This window comes from Hyperoodon ampullatus (genome assembly GCF_949752795.1).
Source record: "Hyperoodon ampullatus genome assembly, chromosome: 2".
NCBI lineage: Eukaryota > Metazoa > Chordata > Mammalia > Artiodactyla > Ziphiidae > Hyperoodon > Hyperoodon ampullatus.
The window spans coordinates 155,827,667-155,850,620 of record NC_136915.1 but is presented as its reverse complement, the minus strand read 5'-3'; the positions used below and the strand labels follow the sequence as shown (position 1 = coordinate 155,850,620).

At 35.6% G+C, this 22,954-nt stretch overlaps 1 protein-coding gene across 1 annotated transcript in view; it reads left to right on the top strand.

Moving 5' to 3' along the window:
• Positions 1-22,954, top strand: part of HMCN1 (hemicentin 1) — a gene marked incomplete at its 3' end in the record, with an annotated part of 531,222 nt that overhangs the window by 344,671 nt on the left and 163,597 nt on the right. Inside the window, exons 43-49 of the mRNA XM_079726768.1 lie at positions 2,567-2,689; positions 3,451-3,612; positions 5,627-5,908; positions 8,349-8,516; positions 12,820-12,933; positions 13,508-13,594; positions 21,909-22,100. Coding sequence (XP_079582894.1) covers positions 2,567-2,689; positions 3,451-3,612; positions 5,627-5,908; positions 8,349-8,516; positions 12,820-12,933; positions 13,508-13,594; positions 21,909-22,100 — 1,128 coding nt within the window. The remainder of the gene's footprint in view (positions 1-2,566; positions 2,690-3,450; positions 3,613-5,626; positions 5,909-8,348; positions 8,517-12,819; positions 12,934-13,507; positions 13,595-21,908; positions 22,101-22,954) is intronic.

Genomic DNA, 22,954 nt, shown 5'->3' with positions numbered 1-22,954 from the left:
GTAATCTAATTCCAATAGAGAATAAATATTTTATGTATAAAATGACTTGTTAATTATAAATCATTATTATCATTTTAAAAAATCTTGAGGAAAATTGTAAGAAGTATTATCATTCACCTGTAAAAGGATTTACTGTTAAACGACAGAGTTTACTATGCAGTACATTTATATTTGCTACATGTTTGTTACGTATCATTCACTTCTGTTCCTACCTCCTTCCATCCTTTTTCTCCCTTCGTCTTTCCTTTCTTTCCCTTCTCTTCTCATTTCTTTCAAATGGGGAAAATATTCATATAACTCCCAGTATGGACAACACTGAGCTAAGTCTTATCAAGTAAAGTTTGAAAAAAAAAAAAAAGAAAAGAAAAAGAAAAATTTGGAGTGATGATCAATTAGAAAGTGAGGTGACGAATTCATTTTTAAAATGCTGTATTAGAGATACCTGTAGACTGTTCATGTGAAGCTATCCTCTATGCCATCAGAATTATGAGCCTATAGCTCAGGAGAAAGAGATAACAGTTAAAAATATGAGGTTAGAGGCATGAGTGTATACGTAGTAGTTGAGATCCCTTAGTGAGAATAAGAAGAATGTGTACAAAAGAGTACTGTATAGAATGACCCTCACATATCACATAGGAAGGGAGACAGAAAAAGAGACCCCCAAATGGGAAACTGAGAAGGAACAGTCAAAGAGGGAGGAGGAAAACTGGGTAAAGCTTGTGTCATGGAAACTAAGGGACAATGGTGTTCCCAGAAGAAGAACACAGACAACAAATAAGTTGGACATGGTTAGATAGATGAGTGAATGAATGAATGAATAATGGCACACATTGCAGAGAAGCCAAATGAGACATAAAATACAAAGTGTACTTCACAACTGAGTAGACCAATGCCTCTTAAAGAGGAAAGCAGGTTGCAGTCAATGTAAGAATGAATGATAGGGGAGAGAAAGTTGAGACCTCAAAAATCATTTATAGGGTGACTCTGTGTTCTAGGTACTATGCCACATGTAGGCATAGAGAACTTAAGAAGAAAGACAATGACACTGGTTACTGAGTCCAGTTTGAGGCAAGTTGAGTTTGACAGTGCCTCTAAGGCATCCAGGATGAGATGTTAAGTAGTCAGATATAGAAGTCCAGATCTCAGAGAGTATCTGCATTACAGGTACAGATTTGTAAGGTACAGATTTGGAAGCCATGGGAGTAGAGGAGGTGGAGTTTGGGTTGGAGATCATGAATTTATAGTGGTGGCAATTTGTGTAGTTGTCATTTTCTTCTGTACAATTTTCATCTGTGGGATAGGTGATGACAGAGTGAACTATAGGATTCATCCCAAATTAAGGGTATTGCCAAATAGGAAGAGCAATGGTGCCAGGCAGTTGAAAATATTGGCAGAGGACTAGCTGAAATTACTGATCATGAAATCTAAGTTGGATAGTGAAGTTGGTAAATAAAAGAGTAAGCAGCTAGGTTGGGAGGCTTCTGAGAGGTTTAACGACTTGAGATTCAATTAGGTCATTGAATTGAGAATTGGGAATAGTTGCGTGAAAGAGCTATAAGGATAGAGCAGTTGTCAGAAAGTGGCCTAAATTTATAAATTAATAGGAGAAATGTTCTAGATGGTGAAAAGGGTATGGCCTCTGATGGAGAACAGGATGAGTAGATCAAGGAACTGAGTAGCCAGGTGTTTAGACATGTGGATATTCAGTTCATACAGAATGTGGCAGGTCTTCATGTAAAGAGAAAGGATAAAAACAAGTACCAAATTGTTCAGTGAATGGAAAAAGAATGACAGGTTCACAGATGGTGATAAGAAAAAAAGAAGTAAGTGGGTGACATTAGCCTCAAAAGAATAGAGACTTTCATGGGGGTGCTTGAACAATGGCTGGGAGCAGCATTGGCAGTGAGGAGGATTCTCCCACGCCTCAACTCCCAGGAGCTTGGGAGAATAAGCATCTATCACGTGATAATACTGAAACCAGAAAAGTGTCCCAAGGGAGAGTTCAACCAGCAAATGCAGACTCAGCCTCTTTGAGTAAAGTGTGGGTAGTCAGAATTCACTTTGAGGGTTCCAAGCAGAAGCTGGAGATCAATGGGGGGATGCAGACTGTGCAATCTAGGATAGGTAGCATGTCTGTTTCTCAGATCAAATTCCTTACCTCTGTTCTTTACTATATGTTATATGCCTGATGTCTTTCTATTCTGTTCAACATCTGAGATATCAAAGCTGGAGAGGCACAATGACTGGGTTAAATTTAAATTTGGTAAGTGTCTTCATTTCTTTTGGTGCAAGATGTCTAAATATCTAGACTGTATCTCCTTTTTATATCACTCTGAGTGTTTTGATAATTAAGTTTCTATCTGTGAAAATGGGAAGTCTGCTATTAGGTATTTATTCTAGGTCTTACAGTTGACTTTTAATGTGGTGTTGATATGTCAACCTCAAGTGCTAAATTATTTACATGTACCATTTGAGTGGGAACCTTTTTTCATTTTTACATGCAAAGTGTTAGGGAAATTTTATATTTGAGTGTAAAATAATATTTTTCCTTTTTTTAATCTTTCAGTACCACCGAATATTTATGGTTCTGATGAACTTGCTCAGCTTACAGTCATTGAAGGGCATCTTATTAGTCTATTGTGTGAATCAAGTGGTATTCCACCCCCAAATCTAATTTGGAAGAAGAAAGGTCAGTTTTCATCCTCTGACATTTATAAAATTAAATATAAATATTAAGTGAATTTATATTTTGTTTGAGAAACATGCCAACAAACTTTCTTAAGCTTTGCACGGGAAAATACCAGACAGCAGAATTGCTTTGTGTTAAATGTGCCGTATGTGATACTTCTACAATATCAACCTGAAAATTGTCAGTTTTGAGACTCACTGCTCCCAAGAAGAAATTAATTTTCTCCATTAATTCTTTTTTAATCAAATGCATTGTAGGGCAGCTATAATGATCAAGAATCCACCATTCAATGAACTATTTCTTTCTTCTTTAAAATAGGTTTAAAATTTTTCTTTTTTTTTAAAGCAAACATTTTTGCTGTGTTTGTGACAGTTTTGTAATGTACGTTAAGATTGAATTCTGCAGTTGAACAGATTTTTAGTTATTCATCAACAAATATCTGTTTCCATTAAGTATCAGATCATCTAAATTTTTAGCTGATCTAAAAAATAATTCTTGTTTTACTTAAAGATTTTATTTTGTTTGTTTTACTAAGTATGTTTTCTTTTAAGTGCAATATTGATTGAAAGAAAAATTTGCAGAAGATAGTCTGCTCTTTATCTTCCTCCTCCTCCTTTTTGCATAGATTATTATACAGTGTCCTCTGCCTTTTAAGTATGTGAACTAGGAAGTAAATATATATGTATATATACTCATTAGAGTATATACACAAAACACCTTACATTTATGCTTCACATTCTGCCACTTGGTTTTCTTTGCAGGCTCCCCAGTGCTGGCTGATTCTGCAGGGCGGGTCAGAACTTTATCTGGAGGCAGGCATTTGCAGATTTCAGTTGCAGAAGAATCTGATGCAGGGCTCTATACATGTGTGGCATCAAATGTTGCTGGAACAGCAAAGAAAGACTACAATCTGCAAGTTTACAGTAAGTTATTAGTTAGCCAGGCTTTGGCACAATTTTTTTAAAAAAACCTCTCCATCCTTCCCTTTTACTTTTTCTTCATATCTTTAAGAGTCATTCAAAGTGGTATGGTTATAGTATGCAATTGGCCCTCCATATCCACAGATTCTGCATCCATGGATTCAACCAACTGCAGATTGAAAAATATTTTTTAAAAATCCAAAAAGTTACAAAAAGCAAAAATTGAATTTCCACGCACCAGGCAACTGTTTACATAGCATTTACATTGTATTTACAACTATTTACACAGTATTTACATTGTATTAAGTATTATAACTAATCTAGTAATGATCTAAAGTATAAGGGAGGATGTACATAGCTTATATGCAAATACTATGCCATTTTATATAGAATGGACTTGAGCATTTTGGTATCTGAGGGCATCCTGGGACCATTCCCAATGGATACCCAGGGACAACTATACCTTTCATAAGACCCACAAATTTTAATTGTGCTGATGTAATAAAGAGAGTAATTACTTATTTCTAGCTGTTATTTATTCAGCAATACAGCTGAACATCTGCATCAGCTTGCTGCTGGCAGATATATCAATGTGGCTGTAACTTTTGGGGGTCAGGATAGTGTATGTGCGGAATGGAGAAGATGGCATTGTACCATAGGGTATATTTACAATATGTAAAAATACCTCATTGTAAAGAATATTTAACTTATATAAGATTTTAAAGTATTTAAAATATTTACATTACCTCATTTAATCTTTACATAGCTGGGGTATGAGACAAAAATATTGCCTCAAAAATGTATGTGGAAACTTAAGCCCAGAGAAGTTTCCATGACCAGCTGAGGCCACATGGCTTGTATGTGACAGGATTGGCCCTGGAACACAGGCTTACCAACACTGGTCCATTTTCTTTCCCACACACATGTGTATTTGAGTTGGTTTAATCTTCTTTCTTGGAATCAGTATCCACTAGGTGAATTTAGCTATAAATTTACAGAATCACTGGCCATCAGTGGCTTAAACAAATAGAGGTTTATTTTCTCACATAGTGAGAAGCCTGAGGCTGGCAGTCACTGGAGTTGGTCTGCACCTTACTCTTATCAGGACAGGAGATCTAGGATCCTCCTGGTCCTTCCTTTGTTATCTCAAGATGGTTGCTGCATTTGTAGTATCAAGTCCACATTGAAGTCAGTGTGAGAAGGGGAAAGAATGGTATCTTTCTCTTTTGGCAGGAGAGCAAAAAATTTCACAAACCCGCCCCCTCACCTCACCCCTGCCAGCAGACCTCCATTTAGACTTTTTAGGTCTACGGTGATTCCTGAGGTCACCTCAATTTCCAACAAAGACTGAGAAAGTCAGCTTTTCCAACTCCTCTAGTGAAAGGAAGAAAGGAATTGGTAACAGACATTAGGACATGAGCTAGGCTATCATATCTACTTTAAAATTAGTACTAGAAGACTTCCCTGGGTTAGAGCTACAAATGATAATTCAAATAGTTGTATAACTTCTCAAAAGCAGGGAAAGTAGCTAATGCAGTATTCTTTCCTTACTATATTGATAGCTTTATTTTAGTTATGAACCCGTTTAGGTACATTGGAGAAGAATTCTACCTCTCAGTACAGCAATGCCATGTCTATTAGTCCTGGGTCTTTTCTTTAGTAGCTAATTTTTTGACATCAAAAATGAATTTAGTGTGTTTTGTCATATTATTCCTAGATATTTGTTTTTATGTTATTGTGCTTAGTATGTTTTCTTTAATTTCATTTTGTAATGGTTGGTTTCATGAAGACCTAAATGTTTTCAGTGGGTATATTCGATTATAGCATGGTGAGTGAGCTTTCTACTTTTCTGAATTTTGTGATTTTTGTTTTGTTGTAAATTTGTACTGCTTGTATGGCCACAAGAAACAATAAAGCATTTTCTTTCAAAAAAAAAAAAGAATTTAACTTTGCCTGATGAAAATTCTTATATAAGACTTAAGGCAAACATTTCCTATTCTTTTCTTTTTTTTCCCAGTTCGACCAACTATAGCCAACAGTGGCACCCACCCTACTGAAATCATCGTAACTCGAGGGAAGAGCATTTCCTTAGAGTGTGAGGTGGAGGGTATCCCTCAACCAACAGTCACCTGGATGAAAGATGGCCGCCCTTTGACTAAGGGAAGGGGAATGGAAGTAACGGATAAAGGTCATATCCTTCAGCTGAAGAATGTCCATGTGTCTGACACAGGCCGTTATGTGTGTGTTGCTGTGAATATAGCAGGAATGACTGACAGAAAATATGACTTAAGTGTACACAGTAAGTATAAACAGGCTCAATAGGTCTATTCACTGGCTAATATAATCTATAGCCTCCTGGATGGGAGACATAGGCCTCAAATGTTGAGTCTTTTATTTATAGTCGATTATTTTCTACATTTGCACCACTTCTTTAGATCAGTCTCATCACTCCTCCTACTATGCCTGACCTTCCATATCTTACCTTGCTGAAATAAGCATATATTGGATATTCTTTTAGGAAAGCACATAGTAAAGTAGATAATTATCTTCTTCAAGTACTTTTGATCCAGTGCTATCCCAAGTAATATTCCATGATTCTGTGTTTTCCACATTAGCTGACTTGGCTAGTGTACGTCTAGGTTCCTTAGAGCTTACTGACTGAGCATCAGATGGGCATAAGTTGTACTGAAGTCAGCTTTAAAATTCTAAGTAATGTGCAGTAAATGTCCGTAGGAATGGACCAAACACACATGTACTCAGGGACACCTATTTGTATGCATACAATTTGAATTGCATTTTTTAAATCTATAGAAATGGTAAATCTAATAGACATGGTCTTGTAACTTAAATCCAGTTAGAACATGCACAAAGTCCAGTATTAAGATCTTGTAGTTTGCAGCCAGTGTGTAAACCAAAGCTAAAGACTGAAAAGGGATCAGTCCTGTGTATCGTTTTGTTAGATTGTGGTTTTTTCATTCTTTTTAACGGGTGCTTACTATTTCATTATTTGAATGTTTCATACTTTATTTGATCAATTCTCTAGGGAGGGACATTTAGGTCAGTTGTATTAACAAGAATTTCTGTCGTAAAATTTCCTAGGCAAGACTGATGTTGAGAAATCAAGGTCTCAGATTAGGCTAAATTCCAGTTGGCTCAATCTTCCATGTACTTCAATTCTGCAAGACCATTGAAAGTGGAGGGTGTCACTGGCCCTTCTGTGTGCAGAAGGAAAACATGATGGAGGGGTAGCTTTCCATGGGGCTAATGAGGGACATAGAGGCACTCAAGGCCTCTGTGTAGCCTTGTTTTATCTATGTTCCAGTGCTGGCTTAATTGGGTTTTAACACTGGTTCTCCTCTGACCCAGCCCTTGCACTTGTCCAGGACTGTTGGGTCAATGTGACTTGTCACTCTATCCTCAGACTATCCTGATTCTACTCTGCTCATTGCCCAAACCCGTCTTCTCAACCCACTTTGTGTGTCTCACATTTTTGCATTCACAAGGCATATTTGACCCCAAGGAGCTGGTCACTTATGTCTTTTCTAGGCTTCTGGAACTGCCCCACCCCTGCCCCTCTTGGTTGGTCTCTAACTCTCAGGCAACTCCTTCCTCTCAACCTACCTTATTGTTTCCCCCTACCCTTCCAGCCTGTAGTGTTAGAATGCCCCAGGGCTCTGAAATGGGCAATACCTGCTTCTCTATCCACACTCTCTCATGGGTGATTGTGCCAATCCCACCCCCTAATGTGATTGAGCAAGGGAAACACCTAGGAATCATCCTTGACTCCTCTGTTTCTCATATCTGGTGTCACTAAGTCCCATCAACTCTACTGCTCCTATTCCAGTTGAAACCACATTTGTCTCCATGAGATGGATTGGGGTGAAAATAAGGAAAAAACCAGCAAGGAAACAACTAGCCCAAGGAACAAAAATGTGGTTAGTATAGATAACATGAAAGCTGGTGTGTTTCACGAGGTTTTGAGCTTCTAATTTGTTTGATTGTTTTTAATTTTTAATACTAGAATTATTTGTTAGAAAATTCTGCCTATAAGAAAGTCATGAATCCATATTACCAGAAAAGATGAGTGACTCACAGAAAATCATTCACCACTATTAGAATAACAATATGAAAGTCATTTGGGGACTTCCCTGGTGGTCCAGTGGTAAAGAATCCACCTTCCAATGCAGCAGATGCAGGTTTGATCCCTGGTTAGGGAACTAAGATCCCACATGCCGTGGGGCTACTAAGCCCACGTGCCACAACTACTGAGCCCGGGCACCTCAACTAGAGAAGCCCACATGCTGCAAACTACAGAGCCCATGCGCTCTGGAGCCCGCGCACCACAACTACAGAGCCCACATAACCTGGAACCCTTGCACCACAACTAGAGGGAGAAATCCCGCACACCACAACTCGAGAGAAGCTCACATGCTGCAACGAAGAGCCCGAGTGCTGCAACTAAGACCCAATGCAGCCAAAAATAAATAAATAAAATAAACAAATTAAGAAAAAAAGTCATATGTTGCTATTAGTGAGGAAGAAGTGACATTTTTACTTCCAGGAGTGTTGTCGTCATCGTCATCATCATCATCATCTTATTGTTGTGATTGCTTATTTTGCTTACTGTTGACTAGAAAATGGAAGCCTTATTTTTAAGAATAAGCTGTTTAGAATTTGGTGTTTGTTACATACTAGCCACCCTCCTTTCCATTTCTTGTTTGTTTTGTTTTGTCTTACAGCCCCTCCAAGCATCATAGGAAACCACAGGACACCTGAAAATATCAGTGTGGTGGAAAAAAACTCAGTGTCCCTAACTTGTGAAGCTTCAGGAATTCCCCTGCCTTCAATTACCTGGCTTAAAGATGGGTGTCCTGTCAACTTTAGCAGTTCTCTGAGAATTCTCTCAGGTATTAGAAATTCTTGTAGCCTGATAATCTGATTAGCTTCCTGTGGCCGCAGTTTCTCCTTAATTTCTCATAACTCCATGTCTTATTTTTTTCTTTATGATCTAGCTGCTTACTATAATACCCACTGATCATATTAAGAAAAAATTTTAGGACATCAGAAGCTATATGACAATGGGGAAAATCTCTAAATATCTCTATATCCTTTTGACAAATCTTGGCACTCACTTATTACTTAAATCACGGGGATGTCAGAGCATTCATGCTGGAATGAGTACCAACCAATCTGAAAAGTGAAGAATGAAAAGAAATACTTGAAGCCAGAGCCTAGAGTGAATAATGTTATATAACATATCTCTATAATTCATGCTGGAATGAGTACCAACCAATCTGAAAAGCGAAGAATGAAAAGAAATACTTGAAGCCAGAGCCTAGAGTGAATAATGTTGTATAACATATCTCTATAACCACGAGTTTAAATTTTTTCACAACTCTAATCTGAGTGAGATTTATATTTCCAAGATGGAATAGTTTCAAGTGAGCTAAGATTTTATCATTATTGTAAAAAAGATATTCCTCTTATTCCTTATCTAATTATGTAGGAAAATCTATTAGCTTATTCTTTATGGATCAGCGTAAGTGTTGAGAGAGGTGTCTTGGGGCATGCCACAGGAATCTGCACTTGGCCCCTTTCAGTAATAATTTGAGTACAGACTAAGAAAATAATCTTGCCAAGTTTATGGGTAATAAAAAGCTTGGATATTTAGAAGAATACCTAATGTGCTGAATGAAGGCATCTGAATTCAAACACACCTCACTCTGGAACTTTTGAGTTAAACCTAACAAAATGAAAGTTACGTAAACTCCTGCACTCACATTCAAAAACCAATGGTGAAAATTAGGGTGAGATATAGCTTCAGAATTCTTCATATGAAAAGATCTCTGAATTGGTTTGGTTATTGAGTATGCATTAACAGTATAATGTGTTTATCATGAAAACAGATGCAGTGTTTTGCCACATGAATAAAATATATTTTCACCAATAAAACAAGTAAAACACCAGTTGTATTGTGGATTTAACTTACTCATTAGGAAGATTAGAAGAAGGATTTATTGACAGTATTTTCGAAGGAGGATAATCATGATGGCAAATTATTGCAAAGTAAACTATATGTCCAATTCTATTTAACCTGAAAAAATAAACCTTGTGTAACTCATGACAGCATAGTGAAAATTACATTTAAATACTTGAAGAGCCATGGCATAGAAAAGATTATGTTGGTTCCGTCTAGTGCCAAAGGTTAAAAGTAATACCAGTGTATGGAAAATTCTAGGGACAGATTTCGGTCTGAATACAAACAACTTTAAGAAATATTTGTATTGTTGAAAGTCAAGATGAGCTATTTTAAGAGGTAACAAGCTCCCTACCCCTAAATTTGTTCAAAGTTTAAATTCTCACTTTTGAAGGCTTTTTCAGAAAAGATACTTTCCTAGTATTTGAATTAGGTCTGAATAGCCTAAGGTCCCTCTGTTTCTTCAAGATCTTGGTCTACAAATGATAGGGGCTTAATGAGGAATATACATTGCTATAATTATTATATCTATTGCCTATAATACTAGATTTATAACCTCAGGCAAGTTTCTTAACTTTGCTAACTTCAGTTCTTCACTTGTAAAGTGAGGATACTAGTGGTATTTGCCTCTTAGGGGGTTTTGTAAAGATGAGTTAATATGTGTAAAGCAGCTAACACAGTGCCTGCTTATATCCTAAGCATCCAATACATGTTTGTTGTTATTTGCCATAGACAACCTGGTAAAAGATTTGGGTCTCCCTATCCTAGGAAACTTTCCTGTGTCCTACAATGCTTTTATTTTTGAAGGACTGCCTGCCTCTGTTGATCTTAAGGAATGCATACGGATGGCAAAGATTTCATTGCAGTTTGGTTACCAAAAACCTGAACACATTATCTTCTTATCTTATAATCATCCTTATATTATTGGGTTTTTTAAAATTCTCAATTGCTGAAAAAGTAGGAATTCTTTTTAAATATAATAACTACATCAGGGCTCCTGGAAATGAAAAAGGCAAGATAAAATGAGGTACTCTGGCTTATTATAGATCCACAGGAGTAGTGTTTTGGTTCTATTGTATAGCTTTGTTTTGCTTGACTAGCAGCTGGAAATCCCTGAGCGAACACATTAAATGTACTTCACCTTGTGGTGCTGCCAGAAGAGTCATTCAGTTTTACAGTCTGAACATGTGTGTTGTGCAATCGATGACTGAGAATCAGATGAATGGCGTATGACTCGCTTGTTCCTTGATCGGCTGCACATTTCTGTTTCATTAAGATTAGTCCTCCTGAGACGTTAAGTCAAGCTTTTCTGAAAGAAGTACTTTGTTGAAGGTCCTATCATTGTTATGAAGTTGTCTGCCAAGAACAGATAGCTGCTATAAAAATTTAATAGGTACGAGAAATGTCTCCATCTAAGTATAATTTACTGTCCAACCCTTTTTTGTCTTTCACTGCAATAAGAGAGAGGACCAGGAAACAAAGAGAAAGGAAAGATCATGAGATTTATGATTATGAGATTGAGGTTTGCAGAGCCAGCAATGACTCATAAACATTGTATTTTTTTAGTATCTCTCAACTGGAATCATATTATGGTCTCACTAATCTGAAGTAGCAGTGAGTGCTTTTGAATCCTTTCCTAATTAACGTAAGTTTTTTGACATGTTTAGGGAATTTCTGTATTCAACTTTGCTTATTTAAATTCAACTGTGGTAAAAGACTGAATTTAGGTAATCAGTTTTGTCTGTCTAAGTAAGATACTACTGAGTTCACCTTTCATTGGTTTGAGGATGAGTAGGTTGCTTATAGGAAAAGCTCAATGAGGGCTTGTGTTTATAAAAACATAAAGCAGATGGAAACTCCTGATAAATTCAGATCCAGGTGCATATTTACATGAAAATTTTATGTTTAACCATTTCAATGTTTTTAGTTCAAATTCAGGGTACTAAGCAAAAATACACCGAGTGGAAAATTATTACAAAACCTAAGAATGATTTACACTTTTTTAAACATCTTTATTGGAGTATAATTGCTTTACGATGGTGTGTTAGTTTCTGCTGTATAACAAAGTGAATCAGCTATACATATATATATATATATGTATATATATAGCCCCATCTCCCCTCCCTCTTATGTCTCCCTCCCACCCTCCCTATCCCACCCCTCTAGGTGGACACAAAGCACACAAAGTGTATATAAGTCCATGCCACTCTCTCATTTCGTCCCAGCTTACCCTTCCCTCTCCCCGTGTCCTCAAGGACTCTATTCTCTCAGTGTGTCTCTTTGTTCTCTGCCAGCTTTGTTTCAGTCTCATCTGCTGGCTCCTCTTCCTTGGTCCTTAATAGGAGATTTCCTCCAAATTACACCCTTCAGCATGTCAGAGTTTCATTCCCAGTCTACCAGAATCTTTCTTCATTACATAGAAGTTCAAAATATAAAGAGGAACAAAATCAGAGTTGTGCTAATGAACAAAGTGACCCTCATAAACTTTGATGTAAATAGTGCTAGAATTCCATGAAACTCAGTTGAAAACTGGTAGTCAGTCTTCCTGGTTTCATTCATCACTTGTATATTGATGTCATCCCAATCTGGGTAGTTGGTGTAGTCCTCTTTCTAACGTTCCCATTTCATGTGTTCCACGACAAACTGGGAATCTTTTCGTAAACATCCTGTCACAGTTGTTTTTCTAAAGAACGAATCAGAGCATGACTTTTTTGTTTATGTACTTCCATAGCCTTTAGTGAACACAATAAAGTCTAAATTCCTCAGCATAGCATTCAAAGGCCCACAGAATCTGGTCATACTCCAACTAGTCTCATCTCTCACTGTTTTATCCGCCTGTTCTGTTTTAGGTGCCACACCTCACATCTACTTTCTACCTCTAGATCCTCATTCATACTCTACCTACAGCGGTGTCTCTTAACTCCTCTCTGTGTTAAAGAATACTTACCTTTCAAGATTATGTTCAAACAGTACCTCTGTGAAACTCCATTTCTTACTTGCTGTCACCTAGGTTTGTATTAACCTTTTTTATCCATTAAATCAGAAATTTCTTCTGAATTATCTGTTCTGCTTCGTATAGCCTTAAAACGTGATATTTTTAAAAAGCTTGACATAAATGCATTTTAAAGGCCTTTGAAGTGAATTGATTAAATTTTCCCGAAATTCAGCACTACACGGCTAACTTGTAAAGTTACAGATTTCTTTTTGCGTCACCTGGTGGTTTGCTTCTCCAGGAGGAAGGACTCTGCGGTTGATGCAGACCAGAATGGAAGATGCTGGCCAGTATACTTGTGTTGTAAGGAATGCAGCTGGTGAAGAAAGAAAAACCTTTGGGCTTTCAGTATTAGGTATTTATATAACTTACAATATCTAGACAAAATAAAATTGTCTTAAATACATTCTGGAAGCAGAGTTAAAATTTATCTGCAGCTTGAACTTACATTTATGTATTCTTTGGCCCCTGGACTGTCACTCTTGGCAAGAATTCAATGTTAGAATGGTTTGTACGTAATCAGTTGGATTAAAAAGGCTGAAATGCCATGTCTTATCAGTTCACAATTGTTCAACAATGTTCTAAGACTCTGATAACTTGTTTAATGTGAGTGCTTATCAGAGTTATAGAGGGAGAAATAAATGTCTAATAGATTTTTTTACTCATTGACTTGTTGACATTTATCCAGATTTTATGATTTACATACAATAAAATTCATTATAATTGAATTTATGACATATAACTTTATAGTATATCTTAGAATTGATCAAACAATATGATAACATTATTCTAGTAAACAAATAATAATGAGAATTTGGAGGGATTGTTTTAAAGGGTACAGCCTAATAAAAATATGAAAATAGATGCCTCTAAGTAACCATTCTGCTGTTAGAACCGTTACTTTTTCTGTCTTTTTTTTTTTTTTTTAGTACCACCTCACATTGTGGGTGAAAATACATTTGAAGATGTGAAGGTAAAAGAGAAACAGAGTGTTGCATTGACTTGTGAAGTGACAGGTAAGGGGCTCAGCTCTTGCATTTCTGCTCAACTCACTAGTTATTCATTGCCTCCACTTATCTCTTAGTTGAGAAAAATCAAGCATTTGACCTTGAATTCTAGCCCAGTATAGACGGTAGAAATCTGGAGGAAACCTTTCAGATTCTGTGGAGATTAAAAGGAAGTTCCTACACTGAAAAAAAGGAAGGAAGGAAGGAGAGAGGGAGTGGGGGGGGAAGGAAAACAAGGAAGAGAGAGGGACAGAAAAAGACACATTAGCCTTTTCTTTCAACTCAATAAATTATTCTTTCTTTTGTTTAATCCTGTTCCTACTTGTGGGTAAGATTTCCTGTCCCACCTCCTCTTATGTTTTCTTTCCTTCTCTATGTTTGTACCTTCCTTTCCTTTTTGTTGTTTTCTTAAATTTTATTTCAAAGAAATAGGAATTTTGGTGAAAGTATAGCATCACTGATAGTGGGAATGACCCAAGATCAAAACTGTCACCTTTTGTAAACACGTTTGCATATTACAAAGGAAATGGAGAAGAGTAAAAATAAAAATGAAAATTCTAAACCAAATTTCACTGGCTTTACCAGTGAATCATTGTGTTGCATGTAATAAAAATAAACAGATCTCTAAGAGAATGTGTTCAAGACTGTCTTTTTAGTAAAGGTACAGCCTTGCAGTTTTAATGGAACAAGTAGACCAGTCCATACTTTTTATAGAAAGCAAGTGTTTTAAGGAAGATTCAATTAATTTCTTATTTCGTTGTTTACATGCCTTGCATGAGCAATACATTTACGTAAGCAAGGAAATATTTTCATTTTAAAAAAGACATATAAAAAGTGTCACATACACTATTACTTAACCTGTTTTCTTTTTTTTTCTTGCAATGATGTGGTAACAACTATTGCATAGAGAACAGCTGCCTGAATTTTGTAGCATCCCATCTTGAGCCTTCCAGTTTTTTTTTTTTTAACGTTGACATTTGGTTTTTTAAGATATTCTTTTTTATTCTTTCAGTTTCATTGAGATATAACTGACATATAATATTGCATAAGTTTAAGGTGATTATACACACACACACACACACTCTCACACACAAACACACAAAATGATCACCACAATGTTTAGCTAACATCCATCACTGCACATAGCTACACAACTTTTTTTCTTGTAATTAGAACTTTTAAGATCTACTCTCTTAGCAGCTTTCAATTATACAATATGGTATTGTTAACTGCAATCACAATTATCATCTTATAACTGGAACTTTGTGCCTTCCGACCACCGTCACTCATTGCCCCACCTCTAACCTCCTACCTCTATAACCACTAATGGGTTCTCAGTTTCTATGAGTTTGGTTTTATTAGATTTCACGTATAAGTGAGAACATACAGTATGTCTTTCTCTGTCTGACTTATTTCCCTTAGTATAATGTCCTCGAGGTTTATCTGTGTTGTCAACAATGATAGGATTTCCTTCTTTTTTCACGGCTGGATAATATTAAATTATATATATATATATATATATAGTAAATAATATTAGTATGATATATTGTATAGTAATATTTAGTATTTAATAATAATATTAAATTATATGCATAGTTTTATATATGTCACATTTTCTTTATCCAGTCATCTATCTATGGACACTTAGGCTGTTTCCATGTCTTGGCTATTGTGAATAATGCTGCAGTGAACATGGGAGTGCAGATGTCTCTTTGAGATAGTGATTTCGTTTTCTTCGGATATATGCCTAGAAGTAGAATTGCTGCACATATGGTAGTTCTATTTTTAGTTTTTTGAGCAACCTTGATACTGTTTTCCATAGGGGCTATACCAATTTACATTCCCTCCAAAGGTGCACAAGGGTTCCCTTTTTTCCACATCCTCATCAACACTTGTCATTTCCTGTATTTTTGATAATAGCTATTCTAACAGGTGTGAGGTGATATCTCATTGTGGTTTTGATTTGCATTTCCTGGATGATTAGTGATGCTGAACAGCTTGTCTTGTACCTGTCAGCCATTTGAATATCTTCTTTGGAAAAATGTCTATTCAGGTCCTTTGCCATTTTTTTAATTGAATCCTGTGTGTGTGTGTGTGTGTGTGTGTGTGTGTGTGTTTGCTATTGAGTTATATGCGTTCCTTACATATTTTGGATATTAACCCCCTTATCAGATAGTGCTTTGCAAATATTTTTTCCCACTTTGTAGGTTGCCATTTAATTTTGTTGATGTTTTCTTTTGCTGTATAGAGCTTTTTAGTTGATGTAGGCCCATTTGTTTTTGCTTTTGTTGCTTATGCTTTTGGTGTCATATCACAGAAATCATTGCCAAGACCAATGTCAAGGAGCTTTGTCCCTATGTTTTCTTTTTTTTAATTTCAGCTGCTTTTTAAAAAATTTTTATTATTTTGTTTATTTTTTAATGTTTATTTTTAATTTGCTTTTTTTTTAATTTTATTTTTGGTTGCATTGGGTCTTCATTTCTGCACGCAGGCTTTCTCTAGTTGTGTCGAGTGGGGGCTTCTCTTGTTGTGGAGCACAGGCTCTAGGTGCTCAGGCTTCAGTAGTTGTGGCTCACGAGCTTAGCAGCTCTGCAGCATGTAGGATCTTCCTGGACCAGGGATCGAACCCATGTCCCATGCATTGGCAGGAGGATTCTTAACCACTGTGTCACCAGGGAAGTCCCTGTCCCTCTGTTTTCTTTCAGGAGTTTTATGGTTTGAGGTCTTACATTTAAGCCTTTGATACATTTCAAGTTACTTTTTGTGAGTGGTGTAAGACACGGGTCTAGTTTCCTTCTTTTGCATGTGAATATCCAATTTTCCCACTGCCATTTATTGAAGAGACTCTTTTTCCAATGAGTATTCTTCACCCTCTTGACTAATATTAGTTGATCGTATATGCATGGGTTTATTTCTGCGCTTATGATTCTGTTCTATTGGTATATGTGTCTTTTTTATGGCAGTACCTTACTGTTTCGATTACTGTAGCTTTGTAATGTAGTTTGAAGCCAGGACGTATGATGCCTCCAGCTCTTCTTTCTCAGGATTGCCTTGGCTATTCAGTGTCTTTTGTGATTCCAAACAAATTTTAAGATTTTTTTTCCCATTTCTGTAAAAAATGCCATTGGAATCTTCATAGAGATTGCACTGAACCTATAAATAGCTTTGGGTAATATGGACATTTTAACAATATTAATTCTTTCAATCCATGAACACAAGATATCTTTCCATTTATTTGTGTCTTCTTTTATTTATTTCATCAATGTTTTATAGTTTCCAATGTAGAGATCTTTCACCTCCTTGGTTAGATTTATTCCTAAGTTTTTTGGGTTTTTTTGATGCTATCGTAAATGAGATTTTTTTAAAATTTCTTTTTCAGATCATTTGTTGTTAGTGTATAAAAATGTAGTGATTTTTTTAATGTTGATTTTGTATCTGAAACTTTATTGAATTTGTTGATTAAAGCAAACAGTTTTGGGGTGGAGTCTTTAGGACTTTCTATATAAATAATCATGTCATCTACAAATAGAACTTTACTTCTTCCTTTCCAATTCTGATGCCTTTTATTTCTTTTTCTTGCTTGATTGTCTGGCTAGGACTTCCAATAAAGTGTTGAATAGGAATGATGAGAGTGGGCACGCTCATCTTGTTCTTGATCTTAAAAAACTTTCAGTCTTTCAGTACTCAGTATGATGTTAGCTGCAGATTTGTCATATGGCCTTTATTATGTTGAGGAATGTTCCTTCTATATACAATTTGTTGAGATTTTTTTATCATAAATAGATGTTGAATTTGGTCAGGTGCTTCTCTGCATCTATTGAAATGAGCATATGATTTTTATCTTTCATTTTATTGATATAATGTATTACATTGATTTGTGTATCTTGAACCATCCTTGCATCCCAGAGATGAATACCATTTGATCATGGTGTATAATCCTTTTAATTTGATGCTGAATTCAGTTTTCTAGTATTTTCTGAGAACTTTGTATTTATATTCATCAGGGATGTTGGCCTGTAGTTTTCTTTTCTTGTGGTGTCCTTACCTGACTTGGGTGTCAGGGTAATGATGGCTTTGTAAAATGAGTTTGGGAATGTTCCCTTGTCAAATTTTTGAAAGAGTTTGAGAAGACTTGATATTAATTCTTTTTTAAACATTTGGTAAAATTTATCACTGAAACCATCTGGTCCTAGATTTTCCTTGTTGAGAGGTTTTGACTTCTGGTTTAATCTCCTTACTAGTTGGTCTGTTCAGATTTTCTTTTTCTTCATGATTTAGTCTTGACAGGTTGTATATTTCTAGGAATTTACCCATTTCTCCTAGGTGGTCCAGTTTGTTGGCTATAGTTGTTGAGCGTAGTCTCTTATGATTCTTTGTATTTCTGTGGTATCAGTTGTAATGTCTCCTCTTTCATTTATAATCTTATTTATTTGGATCCTGTCTTTTTTTTTTCTTAGTCTAGCTAATGTTTTGTCAATTTTATCTTTTCAAAGAACCAATTCTTAGTTTTATTAATCTTTTCTATTGTTTCCTTGTACTCTATTTCATTTATTTCTGCTCTAATTTTTATTATTATCTTCCTTCTGCTAATTTTGGACTTAGTCTGTTTTTTTCCTAGTTCCTTGAGGTGTACTGTTAGATTTTTTTTTAGAGATCTTATTTCTTCTGTGATGTATGCATTTATCAGTGTAAATGTCCCTCTTAAAACTGCCTATGCTCTATCCCTTAAGTTTTGGTGTGTTGTGTTTCCATTTTCATTTGTCTCAAGAAATTTTTTTTTCCCTTTTGATATCTTTTTTGATACATTGGTTGTTCAACAGTATGTTGTTTAATTTCCATTCATTTGTGTATTTTCCAGCTTTCTTCCTGTTATTGATTTCTAGTTTCATATCATTGTGGTCATAAAAGATATTTGGTATGATTTCAATAATTTTAGATTTACTGAGATTTGTTTTGTGGTCTAATGTATGAGCTATCCTAGAAAATGTTCTATGTGTGCTTGAGAAGAATGTGTATTCTACTTTTGTTGTATAGAATGCTCTGTATGTGTCAGGTATATTGAGTCTATGGTAATTTTCAAATCTCTGATTTGTTATTGATTCTCTGATTGGATGATCTATCCATTGTTGAGAGTGGGGTGTTAAAGTCCCCAACAATTTTTTTTTTTTTTTTTTTTTTTGTGGTATGCGGGCCTCTCACTGTTGCGGCTTCTCTCGTTGTGGAGCACAGGCTCTGGACACGCAGGCTCAGCAGCCATGGCTCACGGGCCCAGCCGCCACGCGGCATGTGGGATCTTCCTGAAGCTGGGCACGAACCCGTGTCCCCTGCATCGGCAGGTGGACTCTCAACCACTGCACCATCAGGGAAGCCCCCCCCAACTATTATTTTATTGCTGCTTATTTCTCCTTTTATCTCTGTTAGTATTTGCTTTATATATTTAGGTGCTCCAATATTGGGTATTTACAGTTATTATGTTATTTACAGTTATTTATGTCTTTAATATTTACAGTTTAATATTTACAGTTTTATTTATTTACTGTAAAATTTAATATTTACAGTTATTATGTCTTTCTGATAGATTGACCCCTTTTTCATTGTCTCTTGCCTCTTTTGACCAATTTTAGCTTAAAATCTAGGCTGATATAAGTATAGCTGCCCCAGCTTTCTTTTGGTTACCATGTTCTTGAAATATCTTTTTATATCCCTCTACTATCAGTTCACATGTACCTCTAAAGCTAAAGTGAGTCTTTTATAGGTAACATACTGTTGGATCTTGCTTTTTCTTTTCTTCATTTAGCTATTCTATGTCTTTTGATTGGAGAATTTAATCCATTACATCTAAAGTAATTATTGATAGGTAAGGACTTACTATCTCCATTTTATTGGGGTTTTTTAAATGTTTTGTAGATACTTTCTTCCTTTCTTCTTATCCTTCTCTTCTTTTGTCATTTGATGTCTTAGCAATAAGCTTTGAGTGCTTTATCATAACTTCTTGTGTAGCTATTAAAGATTATTTTCCTTTGTGGTTAACAGAGGCTTACATAAAATATATTATATGTATAACATCCTATTTTAAACTAATAATAACTTAACTTTGATAGCATACATAAACTTTACTTTTACTTCTCTTCCTCTCACATCTTAGGTTATTAATGTTACAATTTACGTGTTTTTCATTTTGTGTATCTAATAACAAATTATAGATACAGCTATTTTTAAAATGTTTGTTTTTTAAATTTTAAAAGTGAGTTACGTATCACCATTACAGTGTTAGAGAATATGACTTTGACTACATATTTACCATTACCAATGAGTTTTGCACATACATTTATGTGATTTTACGATGATAATTAGCATCCTTTTATTTCTACTTGAGAATGCCATTTTGAATTTCTTGTAAGACAGGTCTGGTGTGTTTTTTTGTTTTTGTTTGTTTCCCTCAGCTATTGCTTGTCTGGGAAAATCTTTATCTGTCGTTTCATATTTTGCCAGCTATAGTATTCTTGGTGGACAGGCTTTTTTTTCAATATTTAGAATGTTTTATGCCATTCTCTCCTAGCCTTCTACGTTTCTTATGAGAAATCTGCCTATACTCTTATGGGGGGTTCCCTTGTATGTGATGTGTTGCTTTCTTCTTACTACATTCAAAATTTAGTTATAATGTGTTTCAGTGTAGCCCTTTTTTAGTTCAATCTATTTGGGATCTTTTGTGCCTCATGAGTCTGGATGTCCGTTTGGGGAGTTTTCAGACATTATCACTTTAAATATACTTTATGTTTCTTTCTCATTCTCCTCTCCTTCTGGGATTTCCATAACATGTATATTGTTTTTGTAATAGTATCTCATAACTCCTGTAGGCTTTCTTCACTTTTCATTCTTTTTTCATTTTGATCCTCTGACTGGATAATTTCAAATGATCTATCTTCTAGTTTACTGATTCTTTCTTTTGCTTGGTCAGCTCTGAAGTTGAAGCTCTCTTTTGAATTCTTTAGTTCAGTCATTCTATTCTTTAGCTCTAGTATTCATTTGTTTGATTGTGGATTTTTTATGATTTCTATTTCTTTGTTGAACTTCTCATTTTGTTCATGCATTGTTTTCTTCATTTTGTTTACTAAACTTGATTAAGAGTATTATTCTGATTTCACAGTTCATAGATCTCCATTTTTTAGGGTCAGTTATTGAGTTATTGGAGCTTTATTCGTTTCCTGTGAGGTGTCATGTTTACCTGATTCCTTGTATTGGTATCTGCACACTTGAGTAAGGGGTCTCTGATTCCAGACTTTACAGGTTTGCTTCAGCAGAGATTGTCTTTCACCATTCAACTCAACTTGGGGTTCTGGATGGGTCAGCTGGTAGCATCCTTGGGTAGGTGGGGTTTTCTCTCAGGGTCTCTATTTGGGTGAGGCCACTGCCTCTGCCTGAGATGTGAGGTCGGGACGGGGGGTGCCATTGGCTGGGAACAGTTGGATAGGACTGATGGTTTGGTTTCCTGCCCAAGTGCAACTGTAGAATAGGCCTGGGTTACCTGGATTCTCTGGTCATTCTTCCTAGTTGGATAGGACCGTGTGCTATACTCAGCAGTTGGGTAGGCCTGTGAATTTGCTTTCCTGCCCAGGCAGGGCCATAGAACAAGCTCCATGGCCAATACAGTTGTGCCTTAATATGATATCATCCTAATCCTCTTTCCTAACAGAACTTGTTTTTATAGTTTTAAATTTTCAAAAAAAATGTTTGAACAATTTAAAACTTAATATTTAACAAAAGTCCCATGAAAAATATGAAAGATCTTTTTTCTCTAGGCTATAAATATTAAAGGAATAATTAATATATATTTCTATCTTTCTACCTATCTATATATCTATGCTAGAATCCTTGTATACATATCTACTTGTTGAATTGTTTAATTAAAGTTTTTATTTTCCTTTTTTTTAAGCTTTCCCTCAAAAATAAAAATCTTCTTTAAAAATTTAATATGAATGCAAAGGTATTCATGAGTAATAATTTTAGTAAACATGTATGCTCTATTATTTTTTAAGTGTATTTTACTATGAAAATATTTAATTGTAATAGCCTAAGGTATGGTATAAATTTAGTTAAACACAGAGACTAACATAACTCTTTCACTTATAGATTTTTTAAATCATAGCATGATTATTATTATAAATTCAGTTATGTTTACAAATTTATTTAAAAATGAATGGCTACTGCATTGTTTCAGAAGTGGAATATTTTAAAAGGGAAATGAATGAAAATGCATCCTTTTAGTTACCAACTGTAGACATGTGATTATTAGCCAACTCTCAGAAATGGCTTTTTGTTATAGGGAATCCAGTGCCAGAAATTACATGGCAGAAAGATGGGCAGTTCCTCAAAGAAGATGACACCCATCATCTTATGTCTGGTGGCCGTTTTCTTCAGATTACCAATGCCCAAGTGTCACACACTGGAAGATACACATGTTTGGCTTCTAATACAGCTGGTGACAAGAGCAGAAGTTTCAGTCTTAATGTGTTGGGTAGGTATAAGCATTGCTGCAAATCTTGAAGAATCAGCCATGGCAATAGGCTAAATTCTCTTCTTTTTCTGTTTACTTAATATTTCTACCATAGAATTTCATTATTTCAGAAGGACCAGTGCTTGTGTACATTTGCTGGTTTTCTTTTATTAATTCATACATTCATTCATTACATTTGGCATACCTACTATATGCCAGGTACTGTGTTTTGTGCAAAGTACAACTATGAACAAGATAGACATTAAATAAGCAGTAGTAAGGAAAAATAAATACTGGTCAAAAAGAAGCAGGTCAACAGTGAAAGAGGATCACCGTGAGATGTTTTATCATTTCTTTGTGGGACTCTGCCATTATTGGTAATTGCCCATACTGAAATCTCTGTTGGTAACTATCATGAAGGAGAGGAGGTGCAGACAAGCACACCAAAATTGTATGCTTGCTCATGAGCGATAGTGAATTAACGCGGTCCCTTGCGAGGTTGAAGGGTTCAAACAAAACAAAACATCATTAAAATGATTTTATTTTAGAAGTGTGCTCTCCTCTGTCTTAAAACACATTTCCCCTCCTTCCCTTTGCCAACTTATGTAGCAGTATCGTGAGCAGAACATCTGCTCCCGCTGGGGTGAGCAACTACCATAGATTTTCTTTTTCTTAACATAATATGCTGCTCATCTGTCTTTATGTGTGTTTATCTGTGTCATTTGCTAACTCATTAATCGCTAAAAAAATCTTAAAGGAAGAAAGTTGACAGGTATTGCTGTGCAGTAAATTATCTGGACATTGCAAATTTAGATATTTTGCCATTTAATTAATAGTTATTTTTCCCAGATAAATCCCCTCCCCTTGAAATTAAT